The sequence below is a fragment of the Dermacentor variabilis genome, chromosome 1 (genome assembly GCF_050947875.1).
Source record: "Dermacentor variabilis isolate Ectoservices chromosome 1, ASM5094787v1, whole genome shotgun sequence".
NCBI classification, from domain to species: Eukaryota; Metazoa; Arthropoda; class Arachnida; order Ixodida; family Ixodidae; genus Dermacentor; species Dermacentor variabilis.
The window spans coordinates 225698152-225717383 of NC_134568.1; the positions used below are offsets into that span (position 1 = coordinate 225698152).

The following is a 19232-nucleotide window of genomic DNA, read 5'->3' on the forward strand; positions in this document are numbered from 1 at the left end:
AAAAACGCCGCGTTTGCTACGCTCACAGCGGTTTCTTTTTTTGTGTGTGTGTGTGTGTGTGTGTGTACAGCGAAGCTGTTAAGGGCTACTTTCCCCACTGTCGTGTCCGCGTGTAGAAAAACTATCATCATCAGCATTGTTTCGAGCGTCGTTGTCTTCTTCCACAGCTGGCTCGTCGACGCGCTCGTGCCACTACTCCCGCGTTCGTCGTCGTCATTAATTAATTAATTAATTAAGAAACACTGAGATTAAAATTAAATTATGAAGTTTTACGTGCCAAATCCACTTTCTGATTATGAGGCACGCCGTAGTGGAAAACTCCGGAAATTTTGACCACCTGGGGTTCTTTAACGTGCACCTAAATCAAAGTATACACGGGTGTTTTCACATTTCGCCCCCATCGAAATGCGGCCGCCGTGGCCGGGATTTGATCCCTCGACCTTGTGCTCAACAGCCCAACATCATAGCCACTGAGCAACCACGGCGGGTAAGGAACACAAAGACGTAGCTGATAATTGAGAAAGACTTTAGTGAACCGCCGGGATTTGCCCAGTGATAAACACCGGGGCCGCACGTTTCAGCTTCGCTGGTTAACCATCTGTACGGAGTACTTGGGCTGACAGTTTCTTTTTTTTTTTTAAGAGAGCACACTGTATATATCAATCAAATAATTTTGGGCTCACGTACCAGGCTACGTAATAAATGTGTCCACCATGCACATAAATGTCATAGCGAAGAAGTCGAACGCGTCAGCGTTGATCGTTCCTTTGCTCAGAGAGCAGCGTCGCTAAAAAATGCGGTCTCGCAAATACCTATACTGAAGCGGCGCCGTGTTTGCGTATCAGTCGACACGTGTGAGTATGCGTGCCGTGTACAGTAGAGTACAGTACTACATTCCACGCAAGTTTGGGGCGCGTCCACTCCAATCACCGCGCGAACCTGTGGCGGCCTGTGGGGCGACGTGTGCTCCAAAGGCACCGACGGGTGCATCATATCTCAGAGGTAGCTTGCAAGGGTCGCGCGCGTGTGAGTCGTTCGTCGGCTGATTCACTCCGGCGTTACGAGTCTTGGAAGAGAGGCTGCTCGAGCGTCGTCTGTCTGTGTGTATACTGAGTCAGGCGATCTCGGAGCTGCCAAGTTTCGGTCGCTGCCTTGCGGGTGCAGCACTTCTGGATTCCTTAGACTGCCAGCCTTGAAACTATCCGTTTTAAGGATTGGGGTCGGGCATGAAATAGATGGTAGCTGGCCCATGCCGTCGTCCAACTCATCCACGCTGAGGACGTTGTTGAAGGGAAGGACTTGTTCTCATCGAGAACGAGGAATATGGGATTTATTTACAGTATCTACATGAGAACGTTACAGGTCGCAAAGCAAACAAAGTGGCCGGAAGACAATTCTCCCAGTCCTCCTTGTGCTCGTAACAGAGCGCCCGCAAAACTCGCTTAAGCACTGAATGCCACCTCTCTACACTATTTGACTGAGGGTGATAGACGGAACTGTGTATCAACTTTACCCCGCACTTTTGTACGAATGTGGAAGTCAGTGAGCTGGTGAATACTGACCCTTGATCCGCCTGAATTTCGGCTCGTGCGAATACTGTCAAAAGCGCGTCTACTACTTCGGTGGAGCTGAGCTCTTTCAGAGGGATTGCTTCCGGAAACTTTGTAGCCGGACACAGCATGGTAAATAAGTACCTGTAACCCGACTTTATCTTTGGTAGAGGCCCTACTGTGTCTATCACAAGTCGTCTGAAAGGTTCTGTTATTAAGGGCAGTACTTTTAATGGAGCTTTCCATGATTCTCCTGGTTTACCCGAGCGCTGGCAGGCGTCGCATGATCTTACAAAGCTTTCTACGTCTTTAAAACAGCCAGGCCAGTAGTATTCCATAAGCAATCTTTCCTTTGATTTGTTTATGCCTAGGTGGCCAGACCACAAATTTCCATGACAGAGACTCAAAAAGTCCTCCCTGTACTTAGTAAGTAGGACTAATTTATCCAGAATCATGTCCTTTCGGTCTCTGTAGTGCGGATACAACAATCCTCCTCTCTCATCTATCGTCACGTTGAGCCTAGCAATGCCTTCTTTAGCTCTGTGATGCAATTTAGCTAAGCTCTCATCATTCTTTTGCTCGGCTGCGAGTGACTCTCTGTCCACACGTAAGAGCTGCTCAAAGTTCTTTGAGGCCGGTGATAGTAACGACCCTGTCTCGCTTGCGAGTGCGTCAGCTGGCTCTTCCTGCAGGCGTGAACTTTGACACCCTAGTGATACGCTCTCATTGAGCTGGTCAGCTGGCAGGCTTTCCTCAACCGTTTTTTCGTCCCTCGAGCCTAGCTCGGATTCGGTTACTGAAATTACCTATTTTGCTACTTCCGCTGGAGCAGCTTTTGCATTTTCAGCCGAAAGCGAAGCGATTTTACGAGCTTGGCCTCGCTTCAACGCCTGTACTACGCCCTCTCCGAGTTTAAGCCCTTTGTCACGCAGTAAGTGATCCGACCGATCCGAAAAAATGTAAGGATACTGCAGCGACAAAAATTTGGAAATTGCAGCCTCGGTCACGAGCTCCCCGAATGGTCCACTGATTTTGACTTTGGCCATGGGCAGACACACGCTGTGTTCTTCTACAACCTGTTTGATCCATGCTACTTCTCCGGTGAAGTCATCTGCCGTCAGGTGAGACGGATGGATAATGTCGATAGTGGCGGCACTGTCTCGCAGCACCCGGCATGATTTCCCATTAACTTGCAGGTCGTGAAGATATGGGCTTAAAAGTTCGATATTCTTGTCTTTTTCATCCACGTAGGAGAAAACTACGCTAGGCTTCCCGCAGTTTACTGCGATATGTCCGAGTTTATGGCACTTATAGCAGCGGATCGGTCTAAAAGATTCGAACTTTCTTTTCTGCTCTTTTTATACTGTTTCCCCGTTTGATTTCTCCTCGCTCTTTTCTGCGGGCTTTTCCTCCATGTCTACAGGCTCCGATCGTCTAGTCTGCGAACCCCTTTTGAACGGAAATGGTTTCCGCGGTCCATTTCGAGCGTCCCAATTACCGACCTCGGCGTTCAGCTTTCTACGCGTTGCGTGCTCTTCGGCTAATTCAGCCGCCCTTTCCACAGGGTTTACATTCCCTCTGTCTTGCACCCACAGCTTCACAAATTGTGGGATGCTTTTGTAAGACTGCTCTAGACACATGCATTCAACAATCATGTCTCTGCTCGCGTACGCTTCCGCGTTTTTCAACCACTCGACTAGGTTGGCCTTTAAGCTATATGCAAACTCCGGATATCCCTCGCTATCCTTCTTACCTGTGGTTCTAAACCTTTGCCGAAAAGCTTCGGCTGAAAGGCGGTACTTCTTCAAAAGACTAGCCTTAACCTTCGCATAATCATATGCATCTTGTGCACTGAGTCTGGCGATTACTTCCGCAGCCTCACACGGCAACATAGACAGCAACCGCTGTGGCCATGTACTCGGACCGAAGTTCATCTTCTCGCAAGTCCTTTCAAAATTTCCTAAGAAGAAACCTATGTCTTTCCTGACCTCAAATGGCTTTAAAAGCCTGTCCATGCGGTATGATTCTGCCTCATTTGATCGTCCCAGAGCCCCTTCACTTCCTTGAGACAACTCCAAACGCTTTCTTTCAAGCTCCAGTTTCATTTTTTTTCAACTCGCGTTCCTCTCTGTCCCGTTCTTCTCTCGCTCTGTCGCGTTCTTCTCTCTCTCTGTCCCGTTTCTCTCTTTTCCTAAGAAGTTCTGACCCAATTCTAACCCTCTCCGGAGTTTTCGAAGAGTGCGGACGCAACTTGACGTGCCGCTACATATATCCACATGCAGTCAGCTGTGCTTGCGCGCGCCGTGAATTCCTTTTTGTTAATAAAGGACAATGGCACAACACAAAATAAAGAAAAAGAAAAGTAAATAAAATGTGGCCATGCCTTTTGTGAACTTCCCCAAGACGTCTCCCTATAAAGGGCCTCCCCCCAGCACAACCCGCACTTTCCCGTTAACTTCCACGTTAGCTGGAACTCTGTGTCGTCTATTTCACCAGGACGCTGCATTCACAAGTATGGTTATCCAAGCCTACTTGGAGAAACCACCGATACATACTGGCAACTGTGGCTCTGTATAAACGGTAGAGCCTAGTTAATTATAATGTCCAGCTTATACAGAGACGACGGAATCTTAGTCAAAGTGACACCATTTGTAAGATGCCACTGACGCTGAGAAGCGCTTTATGTCCTCTGCCTTGTACTTCATAGAGCCTTTTCACAGCGATATCATGGGCGCCGCCATGTTTGATCTCGTGGTGACGCGCCCATTGCTTACCGCAGCTTCCTCCGTTTCCTCCGTGTTTTCAATGGATGTGCATGGCCCCCCGGTGAGGCTCAGCAAACCTCCGTTTCGGCGTATATCGTAGACAGTTACTGGGTGGACGATACGAAGCTTTGTCCACAGCTGCAGTGGACATGTAAGGAATTTCGGAGCTCCTTACACGTTGTCTAAACGGCGCAAGCACTGTATACGGTGCGTGTATACTAAAAGCGGGGCTAAAAATGTATTCTATAAGCTGTCCAGACTTCCGGCTTATGAATGAAATCAGGATTACTGTGTTTTGTTCTTCGTTCTTTATTTGGCAAACACTTTGAACCAACGGCTTGTCACGTTTCTGACTCGGTAAGGTTCCTCTGTGCGGTCACTATCCAGTCGTTCATTTTCTGCCTAATCGCTCACGGGTGTACTTAGTTGCGGTAGATTTGTTCTTGCCGCGCACAAGGCTTGGAGCACAGACGCTGTGCACTACAGGTAATAGCTTGTAGCAAAGACTTATCGCTAGTCACTCGCTCACTCAGTGGATCGTCACGAGACGTTCAGCTTCCAACATTCGTGTGCTATCGGTGTAGTCGCCATCACTCATGCTTCGGCGTATCGATTCAACTGCGCGCCCATTCCCTTAATCTTGATACGCTGGTGATATAGTCGACGTAAGTTTCTGTGTGAGTTGGGGTGGATGTGTGTAGATAACGTGCGAGAAACTTACTAAGCCAAAAAGTGGCGCCACTCTCATTGTTTCTTGTCGGAATGGATAAATCTATTCGGCTTTTACCTCCCCAACCTGTAAATATTACGTTGACTTTTCATTTTACCTCATTCGTTATTTATTTATCATTGTCGCCCTCCCTTTCTTAGGGCCTTAGGGCACGCGAAATTGCCGCGCGACTGGCCGCTCGAGGCACTTTGCGTGCATTCGCGGGCTTCTTTCACGCTCGGAAAAACACTTTTATGTAGCACGTATTGAGCAACAGAAAGCTGTATCGGGAGTTTCTCATGTTACTCTACAATTTTCTCACTGACACTTTTCATGTAATTATAATATTTGAGAAGATTATTAATTAATTAAGACTAATTAACTAATTTGGTGGAACGAAAAGAAATAGTATCTCCTAGCGAGGGCAAACAACATTACCTTGGTTCTGTCCAGCTACGTGGCATTCACATATTTTTAAACTCTGGTTAAAGTTAGCTTAGACACCCTGTTTACTACCGGGCCATTCATTACAAACTTCAAAACTTTCCGTAGACAGAATTCGACGTAATGAATGCACGCGGATCGATAAACAAACTGGTTCGTATATGTCCATTATTTTCATCGGTGTACATTTCGTTCCTTTATTGAAAGGACACGTGTATTTTTTTTTCTGATCACTACGCATGCGTGGCCTTATTCAAACAAGGTTTCTAACACACACACACACACACACACACACATATATATATATATATATATATGTGTGTGTGTGTGTGTGTGTGTGTGTGTGTGTGTGTGTGTGTGTGTGTGTGTGTGTGTGTGTGTGTGTGTGTGTGTGTGTGTGTGTGTCAAAACGGTTATTCAAAAATGAAGTGCAGAAAGCGTGTGGGTGGCGCCCTAGTCCGGGGCCCCACTGACTTGAGCGGTCCGCCGTGCCTTGTCGAGGGGCGCTAGTTGCATCTCCCGATCCTCGCTGGCGAGCCAAGTCTCCCACTGCTCCCTTCCGGAAAGTTTGCTGGCTATTTTTGGTGTGTTAATTTTGGGTGGCCTGTTCTGGCAATCCCACGTAATGTGGGCGAGAGTTGGCCGGCCTCCGCACCAAGGACAGCGAACGCTGTACAGCGTTGGGTGAATGGCATGTTTCAAATAGAGGTTTGAAAATGTGTGCGTCTGTATTCGGCGCCAGTCATAAGAGTCCCACCTGGATAGGTCAGGGCGTGGTGGACTGTACTTTCTTCGCTCGCGCCGTTGGTGCTCAAGGATGTGTCTCGTGGTAAGAAGGGGTTTTCGTCAGAGTGGTCGGCTGCTCGGTTGACAAAAGCACAAGCTGCGTCGTCCGCTCTCTCATTGCCCTCGAGTCCTTCGTGACCCGGGCACCAGATGATCATGTGTTTCTGCATTAGGTTGGATCCTAGTAGGTGAGTGGTGCTGTGTGGTAGCCTCCCGGTAAGGAAGAGTCTACATGCGACTTGGCAATCTGTGAGAGTTATCGACGATTGTCCCGGAGCGTCGTTAGTTTGAATAGCTAGCGCGATGGCTGAAGCTTCTGCGGTATTCGCAGATGCAATTGTAGCCGTGGCGCAAGTCACAGGCCCTTGATCTGCGGCCGCTCCTACTACTGCGAGGGCGTACTTGTAGGCACCACATCGAGCGACATCTGTGTAGACTGTATCCGGGTTTCCACCTAATTGCTGCATTAACTTTCGAGCTCGAGCACTTCTACGACCCCGGTGGTATTTCAGACTCATGTTCTTAGGGATTGGGGCTATTATGACCCTTTCACGAAGGACTTAAGGCAGAGATTCGATTTCTTCTCCCGCACACTGTGGACGAGTAGGGTAACCTACGCGGCAAAGTAATTTTCTGCCAGAGGAGGTTAAGCTAAGCCTCTCCCGTTGAGATATGAGCGTCGCTGCCCGTAGCACCTCGTAGTTATTGTGAATCCCGAGGGCCACCAGGCGTTCAGTAGAGGTTCCCTGTGGTAGGCCGAGAGCCGCTTTGTACGACGTTCTGATCAACGCATCTAGGGCCTTTAGTTCTGTTTTCGTGGGGTCCTGGAAAGGGAGGCTATACGTGAGACGACTTAGCACAAAAGCTTGAACGAGCCGGATCGTCTCTGTTTCCTTGAAACCTTTTCGGTGATAAGTTACTCTACGAATTATACGGGAGATCTGTTTCACCGTAGTCCTAAGCTTTTTAGTGGTGTGGTCTACTCGTTTTTTCTGAGCTACCGCCATGCTGGCCTTCGCTACACCTCACCACCGAGACACGGAGAAAACAGAGGTACTCTCACTTTATGACGCAGCTGGCCGCAACGTGAACTCGGCTGTAGTAACTGATGCCAGACAAATGTCTTAATTCAAACTTGGGATAAGCCGAAGAAGCATTTGCCAGTTCTTCAAGTTGGTCTTGAAGGAGTATTATACCATCGTTTTCACAGCGTGATTCTTCCATTCGCGGAAACTGCAAAACGGAAATTCATGCGCTATTAGCTAGAAGCGTACACACCCATGTGATCACGCAGACGCTCGGGCCTGCCTGACAGCCGTCTTTCAAACGGTACGATGCACCAAAGCTGGGAAGTAAAGAGTGCGATGCAGCTGTGCACTCAGCAAAGCTAGCACACACGAAGTAAGTCCTCTTGATGACACATCAAGTATAAACCAACGCAAAGGGCACAGTAAATCGACAAGTCCAGCTACACTGGCGCCCTTTACCAAGCATGCACACAGACACGTTGCCTCTGTGTCAAGAGGTACAAAATGACTCCACTTCCCGTTTTGTTCGCGTTAAAGCAGGGTAAAAATTTAATGCCATTTGACGATTGCGGACACTTTCTCTTCCTTCCGCGGCGAAGATTCGGTCTGAGGAAACGTTTGCTCCGCCACCCAGGATTCCCTTATCGACCCCACCCATTCTTGCCCCGTCAAATTCATTTGTTTTCCCCTTTTCGCACGTACTGCACTTTTCAGTACAGGTTCCCCAATTCGTGCCACTTCTTGCTGTCTCTCCTCGTTGCTATCTGCCTGACAACATGCGAGCTTGCTGAGCCGATGGAATCCTTTTCACTAATGGAATGTTTCCATTATTGGAAGTTAGCATAATAATAGGTCCCATTTCCAGAATTTCGGTTTCTCCTATCATTCAACCTCATGGACTCGGTTCCTGCGCAATCCCTTAATTGCACGCGAACCATAGGCTTAATGAGTGACAACAACAACAGTGCCAAGGTTTATTATTATTATTATTATTATTATTATTATTACATACGAATGCCTGATATATCACCTGAGGATGAACTCAATTAACTCCTTCCTCTCCGCCTAGCCGGGATAAACAAACGCCAAGGTCAGAGCGAGTGACCCGGCGTGACCGTAACAAAGCCGCTCTCCGCGCGTCCTGCGCACCGGATCGTGGACAGAAAAGGCCGCTTGAAAGAACAGTCAATAGAGGCTTCACAGGCAATGAAGGGGGGTGAGTGAGGCACCGGGGGGGGGGGGGGGGGCGGATGCGTCGCCAGAAGCAACGGCGAATGAACGGAGGGCGGGTCGCCCGCGGATGGACGCGCTTGCTGTGCACGCGCTGTGGTCGTCGCGCTCGTCATCGCCGATTCCGGGAAGCGTTGGCCGCAGCCGGCTGCGTGCGCGCGCGTGTGTCCGCCGCGGGGACTCTCCCCACATCACGAAGCGCGAGGAGGAGGAGGAGGAGACCGCCGGGTGAAAGCTGGCGCCGGCGGAGCGCTCACCTTTTCGCCAGAAGGAGCCGCCGAGCGCGCCAAGCTGAGCGAGTTTTATTTTTCTTTCTTCTTTCTTCTTTTTTTTTAATCGACGTTCCGAACTCCGGCGCGCGGACGCGGTCCGCTTCCCGATGTGAGAAAAGTCAAACGGCTGCGGAGAGAAAGAAAAAAAGAAAAGGAAAAGCTCGAAAAAAGAAAAATCGGTGATTCATTGCCCGAGCATGAAGCCAACGCTAGTGGTCTTGGAGCTGGATGCGAGTGAGTCCTTTCACTTTATAATTAATTTAACGAACGCAGTTATTTCGAAAAATATCAAATATAAGCTGCTGGAACGCGGATTCAGTAATAAATCGGAAATCCGTTGCTGAGCGCTAATTAGAATGACCAGCACGTGGCTCAATTTCCGCAATAGTTCCTACGAAAGCTTAAAAAAAAGAGCGCGAAATTTAAATGATTTACGCCATCCATGCCTGGCGCTGTTCGAAGCGCGTGCTACTTACTATACGGGCACGTGCTACGTCGCAGAGAGCGTAGGTGTAGACAGCAATGCGAGTCCCTGTTGCCGCTATTCCTATGTGGCGTGGACGAGCTCGTGCAATCGCACCGCATCGGCGGGCGCGACCCCGGCCTCTAGCTTCTAGGCCTCGAAACTGTGTCTCAATATCAGGTGTTTCATATGAGTCTCCACAATGTTCTCGAGAACGTTTCCTCTTCGCAATATCGGTTGCAAACAACCCCTCAACCGTCATAACAAAAGAAAGAATCTTTATGAATTGGCCATTCTATCTGCCTATCCATCTTTTGTGGAGTTTAAGGAAACTTATGGGTAAGGCGGCTTTATTTCACTTTATGGAAGGACAACAAAAGGTCGCAGTATACAGCGAAGCGTTGATAGTGATAACAAGATATTAGACAACTACCCGAACTAAGGTTCATAGTTTTATCGGCCGTGTAAATTTCCGTAAACCTTCGCCTGCTAATTAAACTAGCGGGTATGGTGCCACGCACCGCACAGGCAAACGTCAGCAGATCTCACTCGATGACCACGAACACTCGCTATCACAACGCTGGCCTGATGAAGAGCGCCAACAGCGGGGAGTAAACCGCTTCGTGCGGCCTCTCGCTTCACCGCGATTCGAAAACTTCATATTACGCGACCTTAAACTATAGAGTAAGCGAAAATTCGCAAGCAACGGTCACTAGACTTTAACTTTTCCTTTTAAATGCAACAAATCTCATCAACCTTATTGCAGTGGTTGCTGAGAAAAACGATTTCTCCTTTCTCATGTGTTTAAATAGGTGCTCTCGAGCTAAAGCTTCCTCTGGCCTCCTATGTAAATACATGGAAAAGGAGAAATCATCTTTCTCGGCAACCACTACACCAAATTTGATGATATTTGTTGCATTTAAAAGAAAAAGTCTAGTGACTGTTGGTTGCGAATTTTTGATTTAGTTTGTCGACATTTTATTAAAAATTGTCAAAAATCGCAAATTGTCATGAAACGCTACTATCAAGTTTTTAACTCAGCAATAAAAAATTATATCACGATTCTGTAAATTGCACCTAACAGTACATCTAAAGCGGACAAAACTGATATATTATACATGACTTTCAAATAGAGCACTATTTTGTGAGTGGAACTTTTGCAAAACCCTTTTAAAATATGACAAAAATTCACGCAAGATATCGAATTTGTCCGCTTTGGATGTTCTAACGGATGCAGTTTACATACTTAATTTCGATATCTCTTCTAGGCGCCGAGCTACGAATTTGCAAACTTCGTCATTCCATTTCTTTTTTTCAAGCTTACCGAACTTTCAAAATTCCCTAAAGAAAATTTAGGCGCTAAATCGAAATTCCGCTTCCAAGGGTCACTAGAGTTCAACGTTCTCTCTCAAGTGCAACAAATTAATTAAAATCGGCCCAGTGGTTATCCCAGAAAAGCTTTTCTGCGTTTAACATGTATTTTAGAAAAACTAATTATGGGATTTTACGCGCCAAAACCACGATCTAATTATGAGGCACGCCGTAGTGGGGACACCGGAAATTTTGACCAGCTTGGGGCTTTTTAACGGACACCTACATCTAAGTACACGGGCGGCGTCGCATTTCGCCCCCATCCAAATGTGGCCGCCGTGGCCGGGATTCGATCCCGCGACCTCATGCTTAGCAGCGCAATGCCATAGCCACAAAGCAACCACGGTGGGTTACCATGTATTGGACTAGGCGGCCTCTTAAGGCGTCAATATAGTCCGACGTAACGCGCGCGCGCTACGTTACGTTGGCGAAAACAACTCCTTCTTTTTAGTCCGACGCACTGCAGCGCCGACGTAACCGGTGTAACCGGCGGCTGCCAGCGCGCCTCGACGGGCTCGGCGCAAATTTGGCTCCTGCTCCATTCGCGCGCCAGCGCCGCCGACCGCGTCGACCCACAATGCATTGCGCGCGAAGAAAAAGGCGCCAACACAACTCCGCAGACGGCTTTTGCGGACGGCGCGCGACTTGGCGAACGTTCTGCGCATGCTCCGAAGATAGCAGCCGACGGCGCGCGCGTTGAAGGCATCTCGGCTGGCGCAGCGCAACCGACGTAGCGTGACTGACCGCGAACGACGCTCGCCGATAACGTCGGACTATAAACGGGCATTTAGTGGCTGACGGGTCGAAAAATCCGTTGTACGGCGTAATCGAAAAATTGACCGCCCGGCGTTATGGCACCAAAATTCAATGGCACCAGAATGGGTGGTCGAACCCACAGCCATTCGTTTTAATTAAGGCGAAGTTAATTAAGATGGAGTTCTTAAGGCACACGAACCCGCGACCTATGGTGGGAGCGTAATCCTCGACCTTAGGTGGGACCAAAATTCAATGGCACCAAAATTGATGGTGTCAACGTCGATGGTCATACCCACGACCATTGGCAGGATTCGAACCCACGACCTTTTAGCGATAATTAAGATAAGGCTAATTAAGGCACTCGACCACACGACCTTTAGTGGGAATCGAACCCACGACCATTTAGCTATAGTTAAGGTAAAGTTAATTAAGGCACTCGAATCCACGGACTTTGTTGGGAGCCGAACCCACGACCATTTAATTATAGTTAAGGTAAGGTTAATTAAGGCACTCTAATCCACGGCTTTTGGTGGGAGCCGAATACTCGACCATTTAGTTATACTTAAGGCAAGGTTAATTAAGGCACTTGAATTCACGGCCTTTGGTGGGAATCGTACCTTCGACCATTTAGTTATAGTTAAGCAAAGGTTAATTAAGGCACTCGAATCCACGGCCTTTGGTAGGAGTCGAACCCTCGACCATTTATTTATAATTAAGGGGAGGTTAATTAAGGCACTCAAATCCACGGCCTTTGGTGGGAGTCGAACCCACGACCATTTAGTTGTAGTTAAGGTAAGGTTAATTAACGCACTCGAATCCACGGCCTTTGGTGGGAGTCGAACCCACGACCATTTAGTTGTAGTTAAGGTAAGGTTAATTAACGCACTCGAATCCACGGCCTTTAGTGGGAGTCGAACCCACGACCAGTTAGTTATAATTAAGGTAAGGTTAATTAAGGCACTCGAATCCACGGCCTTTGGTGGGAGTCGAACCCGCGACCATTTAGTTATAGTTAAGCAAAGGTTAATTAAGGCACTCGAATCCACGGCCTTTGGTAGGAGTCGAACCCTGGACCATTTAGTTATACTTAAGGGAAGGTTAATTAAGGCATTCGAATCCACGGCCTTTGGTGGGAGTCGAATACTCGACCATTTAGTTATACTTAAGGCAATGTTAATTAAGGCACTTGAATCCACGGCCCTTGGTGGGAATCGAACCTTCGACCATTTAGTTATAGTTAAGCAAAGGTTAATTAAGGCACTCGAATCCACGTCGTTTGGTGGGAGTCGAACCCTGGACCATTTAGTTATACTTAAGGGAAGGTTAATTAAGGCACTCGAATCTACGGCCTTTGGTGGGAGTCGAACCCTCGACCATTTAGTTATACTTAAGGGAAGGTTAATTAAGGCACTCAAATCGACGTCCTTTGGTGAGAGTCGTACCCTCGACCATTTAGTTATAGTTAAGGTAAGGTTAATTAAGGCACTCGAATCCACAGACTTTGGTGGGAGTCGAACCCGCGACCATTTAGTTATAGTTAAGGTAAGGTTAATTAAGGCACTCTAATCCACAGACTTTGGTGGGAGTCGAACCCGCGACCATTTAGTTATAGTTAAGGTAATGCTAAGGCACTCGAACCCACGGGCCTTGGTGGGAGTCGAACCCACGATCATTTAGTTATAGTTTAGGGAAGGTTAATTAAGGCACTCAAATACACGGCCTTTGGTGGGAGTCGAACCCTGGACCATTTAGTTATACTTAAGGGAAGGTTAATTAAGGCACTCGAATCCACGTCCTTTGGTGAGAGTCGTACCCTCGACCATTTAGTTATAGTTAAGGTAAGGTTAATTAAGGCACTCGAATCCACAGACTTTGGTGGAAGTCGAACCCACGACCATTTATACCGGGAAGACTAAACGTTAGGACGGATTTGAAACAGGGCGCAACATGCCGTGGGTCATCCACTTGGCCCTGATATACCGCCCATAAATCTCACCAATCACAGTTCAGTTCTGTATCGCGGTGAAACACCTCCTTAGAAAGCGTATTTAGCGCCAGCGAACAAGGACAGAAGGGAGACGATACCACAATGCGCTATTTGATAGCGCATTGTGGTGTCGTCTCCCTTCTGTCCTTGTTCGCTGGCGCTAAACACGCTTTCCAAGTCAGTTTACCAACACGCCTAACAAATGGCAATCCTGAAACACCCCCCTCCTAAATTTCGCGCTGACCTTTTGCGGATGCGATGGCAGGTAGCTTCGGTTCTGTGTAATCGCTTAGTCGCTTAAGGTTGGTGCGGTGAAGACCGCAACGAACGAAAGCGGCCTAAAGACAGCCTGTCCCACCGCTGTTTTTGTGTGGTGAGGAGGTTTCTTCGTTGGCCTGAATGCAAACGCTGTGCGGACTGTCAGCAGCTTCGTTGCCTGCTACGTCGATGTGTGAGGATAGCCACTGAAAAACGACGGTAAAACACATGACGCGTAATTCTTTAACAGTACTTAACGTGCGTTGAATAGTCTATAGGGGCAACCTCTCTTGCACCAATTGTAGGGTAGCCTCGCTGCCTGAAAATAGTATAACAGGTTGCGGCTGGTATTACTTCGGTTTCCACAATGCTGCTTCAATGGCTACACTTTCACGCGCCGTAAATGAAATCGTTAGAAACTGTAGTCCGAGGCCCGTAATTTGTTCCCTATGTAGACCTTGAGGGCCTCGATGCACTTGCTGATCGTCAAGAGGGACGTTTAAGCGCAGTTGTTGGATGATGACGCCTCTTTCTTTAGTATTGCAAGTTGGTAGCGATTCATCTTCAACAGCAGCACATAAGACAGGGACTAGCGAAAGGACATCGACATGTGCTGCACAAGTCTGTGTTCTTTCGCTTGTCCCTGTGTTCAGCGCTACTGTTGAAGATGGCACTTCTTTTAGTTGCCAGCTGCTCTAAATCAACTTGCGCCGCCACAAGGCACGCCTTGAAAACGGGCCTCCGAGAGCACACATGAACGAGCAGACTTCTGTGTCCGTCCGGCGAAGCATGCGCGCCTGTCGAACAAGTCAAAAGTGACGAGTCACTAGTTGCGTGTGCGCGCGTGCGTGCACGTTCAAGCGACAACGGGCGCAACTTTTCTTGTCTTCTTTTGTTTTATCTTTATTTACCTCGCGGATCTCAATTTTTCGGTTCTTTCTATTCCCGGGATGAGGAATGTCGTGGCCCGTCTATTGTCTCTGTGACGTGACCTTAAAGCGGCCAGACAAATGGGCGTCTGCTCAATCATTTTCAATGCCGTGAAGCGTGCACCCGAACGCATGCAGTGCGCGTCTGAGGGCGGTGTCGTCAGACCTCAGTGCGTCCGAGTCACCTCTACTGTGGCGCCCACGAGGACGGGACCCCCGCTCCTTCTCGTGCCTCACCGCCATTCTGCGGTCTGTGGGCCGGGCTCCTTTCGCGCATGTGTGGCGGCACGCTGCCAGCACAGCAGCACTCGCGACGCGGCATGATGTGAGGCAATGCCGTGCTAGGCCTTTTTTGTTATGTCGTCTCTACGATTCTCGCGCACGCGAGGAGCGAATTGAAGAGCTAAGAGACGACGGTAAAGCCTCAGCTGAGCAAACACAACTTCACGCGTAGTCACTCAGGGCAAGTTGCGAGAGAATGTGTACGTACTGTCGGCCAAAAAAGTAAACGGACCACGGCTCAAGTGGCTGGAGCGGCTGCGGGGCCACACCGGGGCGCTGCTATCGCGCTCCGCGCGCTGACGACGAGAGTGCCCCGAGTGACGCCAGACTTCGCCCTCACTCTCACGTGGTACCTCATCACGCTTGATTACAGTGTACTAGAATAGTTGTAGTGCGCTCACAACGCGGCAGAGCTTGACGTACTTCGTGTCGCCACCGACAGGTGGAGCGGTTCGCAGCGTCACCTGAAACTTTTCTACGCGTTGCGGTAGAACGGCTATCGCTGAGCATAGTGGCAACTGCCATCAGCCCGTTTCAAAGGGGACGCTCCTACCTTCCATCCATCCAGCGCGCTGCTGTTCTGACCGTGATAAAAGCAAAATGCACGACATGCAACGCACGAAACTTCTTTTGGTGCACCTTCGCAGTGTGCACTGAACTAAATTACTATTGTTGCGGTTGATCTACAGATGGTTGGCGATGTTTGGTTGCCGGAGGCGCGAATGAATGAATGAATGAATAAAAAAGGTGCACGGCACCACGAACGAAAAGGTGCAGGGGGTGCCAGTTATGGTGTGCCGGGCTGCACCCACTCGCTGCAGGGTTCAAGGGTGCACTGCACCGCGGTGGCACCTTGCCTTGCACCCCGTTCAATCGTGCACGGGGGTCCAGGGTGCACCGCTGCCCCTCGGGTAATCGAAGGCCTGGGCACAGTGCACAGTTAATAGGTGCAGAGAAACTTGGCTGAATCGAATAGACCTAAGACTTGCTATTAACACCGTTCTGTTAATAGCTTGATACGGCCGCTGCAGTCACTGTAGCAAGGGACACTCGAGTGTTTTCTCCTGCTGATCGATAAAATTGCGAGTCTGGCTTTGGCACAACGACCGTGCATCTGCGTTTCCAGCATCTCCGCGCCGAATTTACCCACCACTTAGTTTTTCTTTCTTTTTTTTTTTCGCAGGTGAGGCGCGTGCAGCGCGGAAGTGTGTTGTACTAAAGCAAACATTTTCACGTTGCCCCGTCCACGCTTTTCTGTATGTTCTCTGCTTGTTCCTAAGATTTCAGGCTGAGTTCCTTAATCAGTTGTCGCCTCATGTATACCTTGCAGTAAACATCGGGTTGTCTGTCGCAGAGGAACACGACTACTTTATCAGACGTGACGTCGCCCTCTTTTGGGTTGGTCGGCGTTCAGTAAAGCACTCCGTCAAGGTCAGGGAGTTGATGTGAACGCCAATACTTGAAAGGAGTCTTTAAATCAAAAAGAAACGACCAACAGTGTTGACGCTCCGCTGTAACGCCCTCCTCTTGCGCCGAGTCGTGGTCTATCCCGGAAGCGCCGGGAGCAGCCAGTGAAAACTCCGAATGGTTATTGTCCAGTGCGCATCGGCTTGTTTTCTTCGCGGGTGCTTTCACACCTTTTCCTTTTGTTCCTGGGCTTCGGTGTCGTCTTCCTCAGGTACTGCGGTAAATTCGGAAGAATCGTAGGAACATCATTTTCTGATAGCAGTGGCTTCTCACAACGAATGCGCACCTCTTTGCCGTCTATAAGGTGCATGAAGTATCTAATTATGAATCGCGGTTCGAAGTGCAACTCACAGACCGCGCAAGATTCATCCAGTGTCTTATCTGCATGGTGGAGGTTCCTGTCCCATTCATTTCGCCGTTGTTCATCACGTGGAACGCTGAAAAAAAGAAGACGCCTTTGGTGCATCTTTCACGCGACTGTAGACAGTTCTGCACTAGGGTGCAAAGTAGTAATTTCGACTGCGGCTTGCCATTCTCATTCACTCCCAGTGCACATTGATTGAAGCGTCAAGCGCAGAGCAAGCACAAAGGGTACGGCTGAAAACGCCGGGGGGACTTGCAGTCGACAGCATGTCGATCCAACAGAACACACGAAGCGAGGGGAAGTTTTCAGGATAAATAGGCGGCAGCGCCTCTGGCGGGCGCCAGAGCCGTCGACGCTGAGTGCGCCACGGCGACGTGTCGCAGGGATGCGGCAATGAGCACACTGCCCCTATTCTAGTACACTGTACGCTTGATACATTTCTAGTGCACCGTTCGGTTGCTCTGCTGCTGACGGTCGGGACGAAGGGGACCGTGCGTCGCTGGTAGTCCAGCACATGGCGCTGTCGTGCAGTAGCGGGCGGCCGCAGCGCATCAACGCGCGGCACTCAGAAGGAACGAAGACCCGTCCTGATTGTTGTTTTGCTTATATTCACCTTGTGTTTCATATTAGTGCATGTCGCCGGCGTCCACCGCTGCTCGATTTTAGGCAGCATAACGCAAATAGCCGCAACGGCGGCTACGGTGACGCGCGCTCTTTCACGCCCGCGCAATAAGTTACAGGCGCAAAGCTTTACTGAGGGCACGGCTTTTCTGTCAAGATTACTTTTCCGGCAGTGTCTCCAGCAGTGGGTTTCTATTTATATTAGTGACGCCTCTGAAAACTGCTTTAGTTAGCTACTACAATGCGTAGGCCGTTGTGAAACATTACAAAAGTACGGCCAGGAAGATATTATTGGCAAGACGAATCGGAGAAACTAGTCAGTCGTGAAAGTTTATTCACGGAAGCATTCCGTGATTTGAAGGGGTCCTCGGTGCGATGAAAGGTTGCCGTCGACCGCGGTGACTTGGCTTACTCGCCTTGGCATCGAGTCGTAGAGCGCCGCCGTTATAGCTCCGTCCATCCGCACAGCGCTTCCCACTATCTAAATTATTGCGCGGACGTGAAAGAGCGTGCGTCACCGTAGCCGCCGTTGCGGCTACTTGCGTTATGCTGCCTAAAATCGAGCAGCGGTGGACTCCGGCGACATGCACTAATATGAAACACAAGGGGAATATAAGCAAAACAACAATCAGGACGGCTCTTCGTTCCTTCTGAGTGCCGCGCTTTGATGCGCTGCGGCCGCCCGCTACTGCACGACAGCGCCATGTGCTGAACTACCATAGAGTTACTGTATGTGCTACCGCAGGTAGCACATACAGTAACGGTATCACGGTAGCATATACAGTAACTCTAAACTACCAGCGACGCACGGTCCCCTTCGTCGCGACTGTTAGCAACAGAGCAACCGAACGGTGCACTAGAAATGTATCAAGCGTGATGAGGTACCACGTGAGAGTGAGGGCGAAGTCTGGCGTCACTCGGGGCACTCTCGTCGTCAGCGCGCGGGGCGCGATAGCAGCGCCCCGGTGTGGCCCCGCAGCCGCTCCGGCCACTGGAGCCGTGGCATAGCCGTGGTCCGTTTACTTTTTTGGCCGACAGTACATGCATACATGCATCGTCATGAACCGCAGTCATATAGGTTTAGAGAAGGCTGCCTGTCTCCCTTTCTTGTCCCGTTCAAGTGAGCTCTTTTCGTCCTAATGCTTGTATGTTACTATACGTATACTCCCCCCCCCCCCCCATCCATAACTATACCAGACTTTAATCTCTCCAGACAGGAAGGCTGTCGATAATGAGCCGCCTCTTACATTGTCTTTTCTTCTTTGCGCGAACAGGAAGCGGGGACCCAAGTGTGAATTCACAGAGGCACCTTGGACGCTGGAAAAGGAACGGCAAGATCGGTGCGTCTGGCCTTTTTTGCAGACACTCATGCTCACCATTTCTCATTGAGACCTGTTCCACACACCATTTCTTGCGCTACGGAGCTGTTTGTAAGAACGGGCGCCGAGTCGAGTCGGTGACTGGACGGCGTGACTGGCCAATAATGACTAGCAATTCTGACGGACGGAAAGCTTCGTGAATTCAATCCCAGCGCCCGTATTTGCTGAGCAGACACCGCACTCCCAAAGCTTCTGGTTCATAAGTGTTCTTGCCATTGGCCAGCCGCCTCCGCTAGTATAGTATGTCCAGCATCAAGATTGGCTGCAATTTTCTATTACGAACAAGGCTAGCGTAAGACCGTTTCGTGAATAATGGCCGAGTTTCGCAATAGAGCGGTCCGTAAAAAACACACGCCGGTCACTTCTATCAGCTAACAAATTATTTACGAACAAGGTCGGTCAGTAACGAACAGTTAATACGAACGAAAAGCTTTGGGAATTGTCGCCTGGAGGCCGTATTCACAAAGCTTTTCGTTCGTAAGAGCCTTGTTTTCTTTGTTTCTTTCTTTCTTTTTTTTTTGCATGTGTTTGAATACGGGCCCTGAGCCAATAAATATTACAGCACTTACGC

The 19232-nt window shown here is 49.2% G+C and overlaps 1 protein-coding gene across 1 annotated transcript in view; it reads left to right on the plus strand.

Moving 5' to 3' along the window:
* The first annotated feature begins 8981 nt into the window (after positions 1-8981).
* The window catches only part of Atx-1 (Ataxin 1), a 158133-nt gene continuing 147882 nt past the window's right edge, over positions 8982-19232 (plus strand). Inside the window, exons 1-2 of the mRNA XM_075669960.1 lie at positions 8982-9018; positions 18557-18622. Coding sequence (XP_075526075.1) covers positions 8982-9018; positions 18557-18622 — 103 coding nt within the window. The remainder of the gene's footprint in view (positions 9019-18556; positions 18623-19232) is intronic.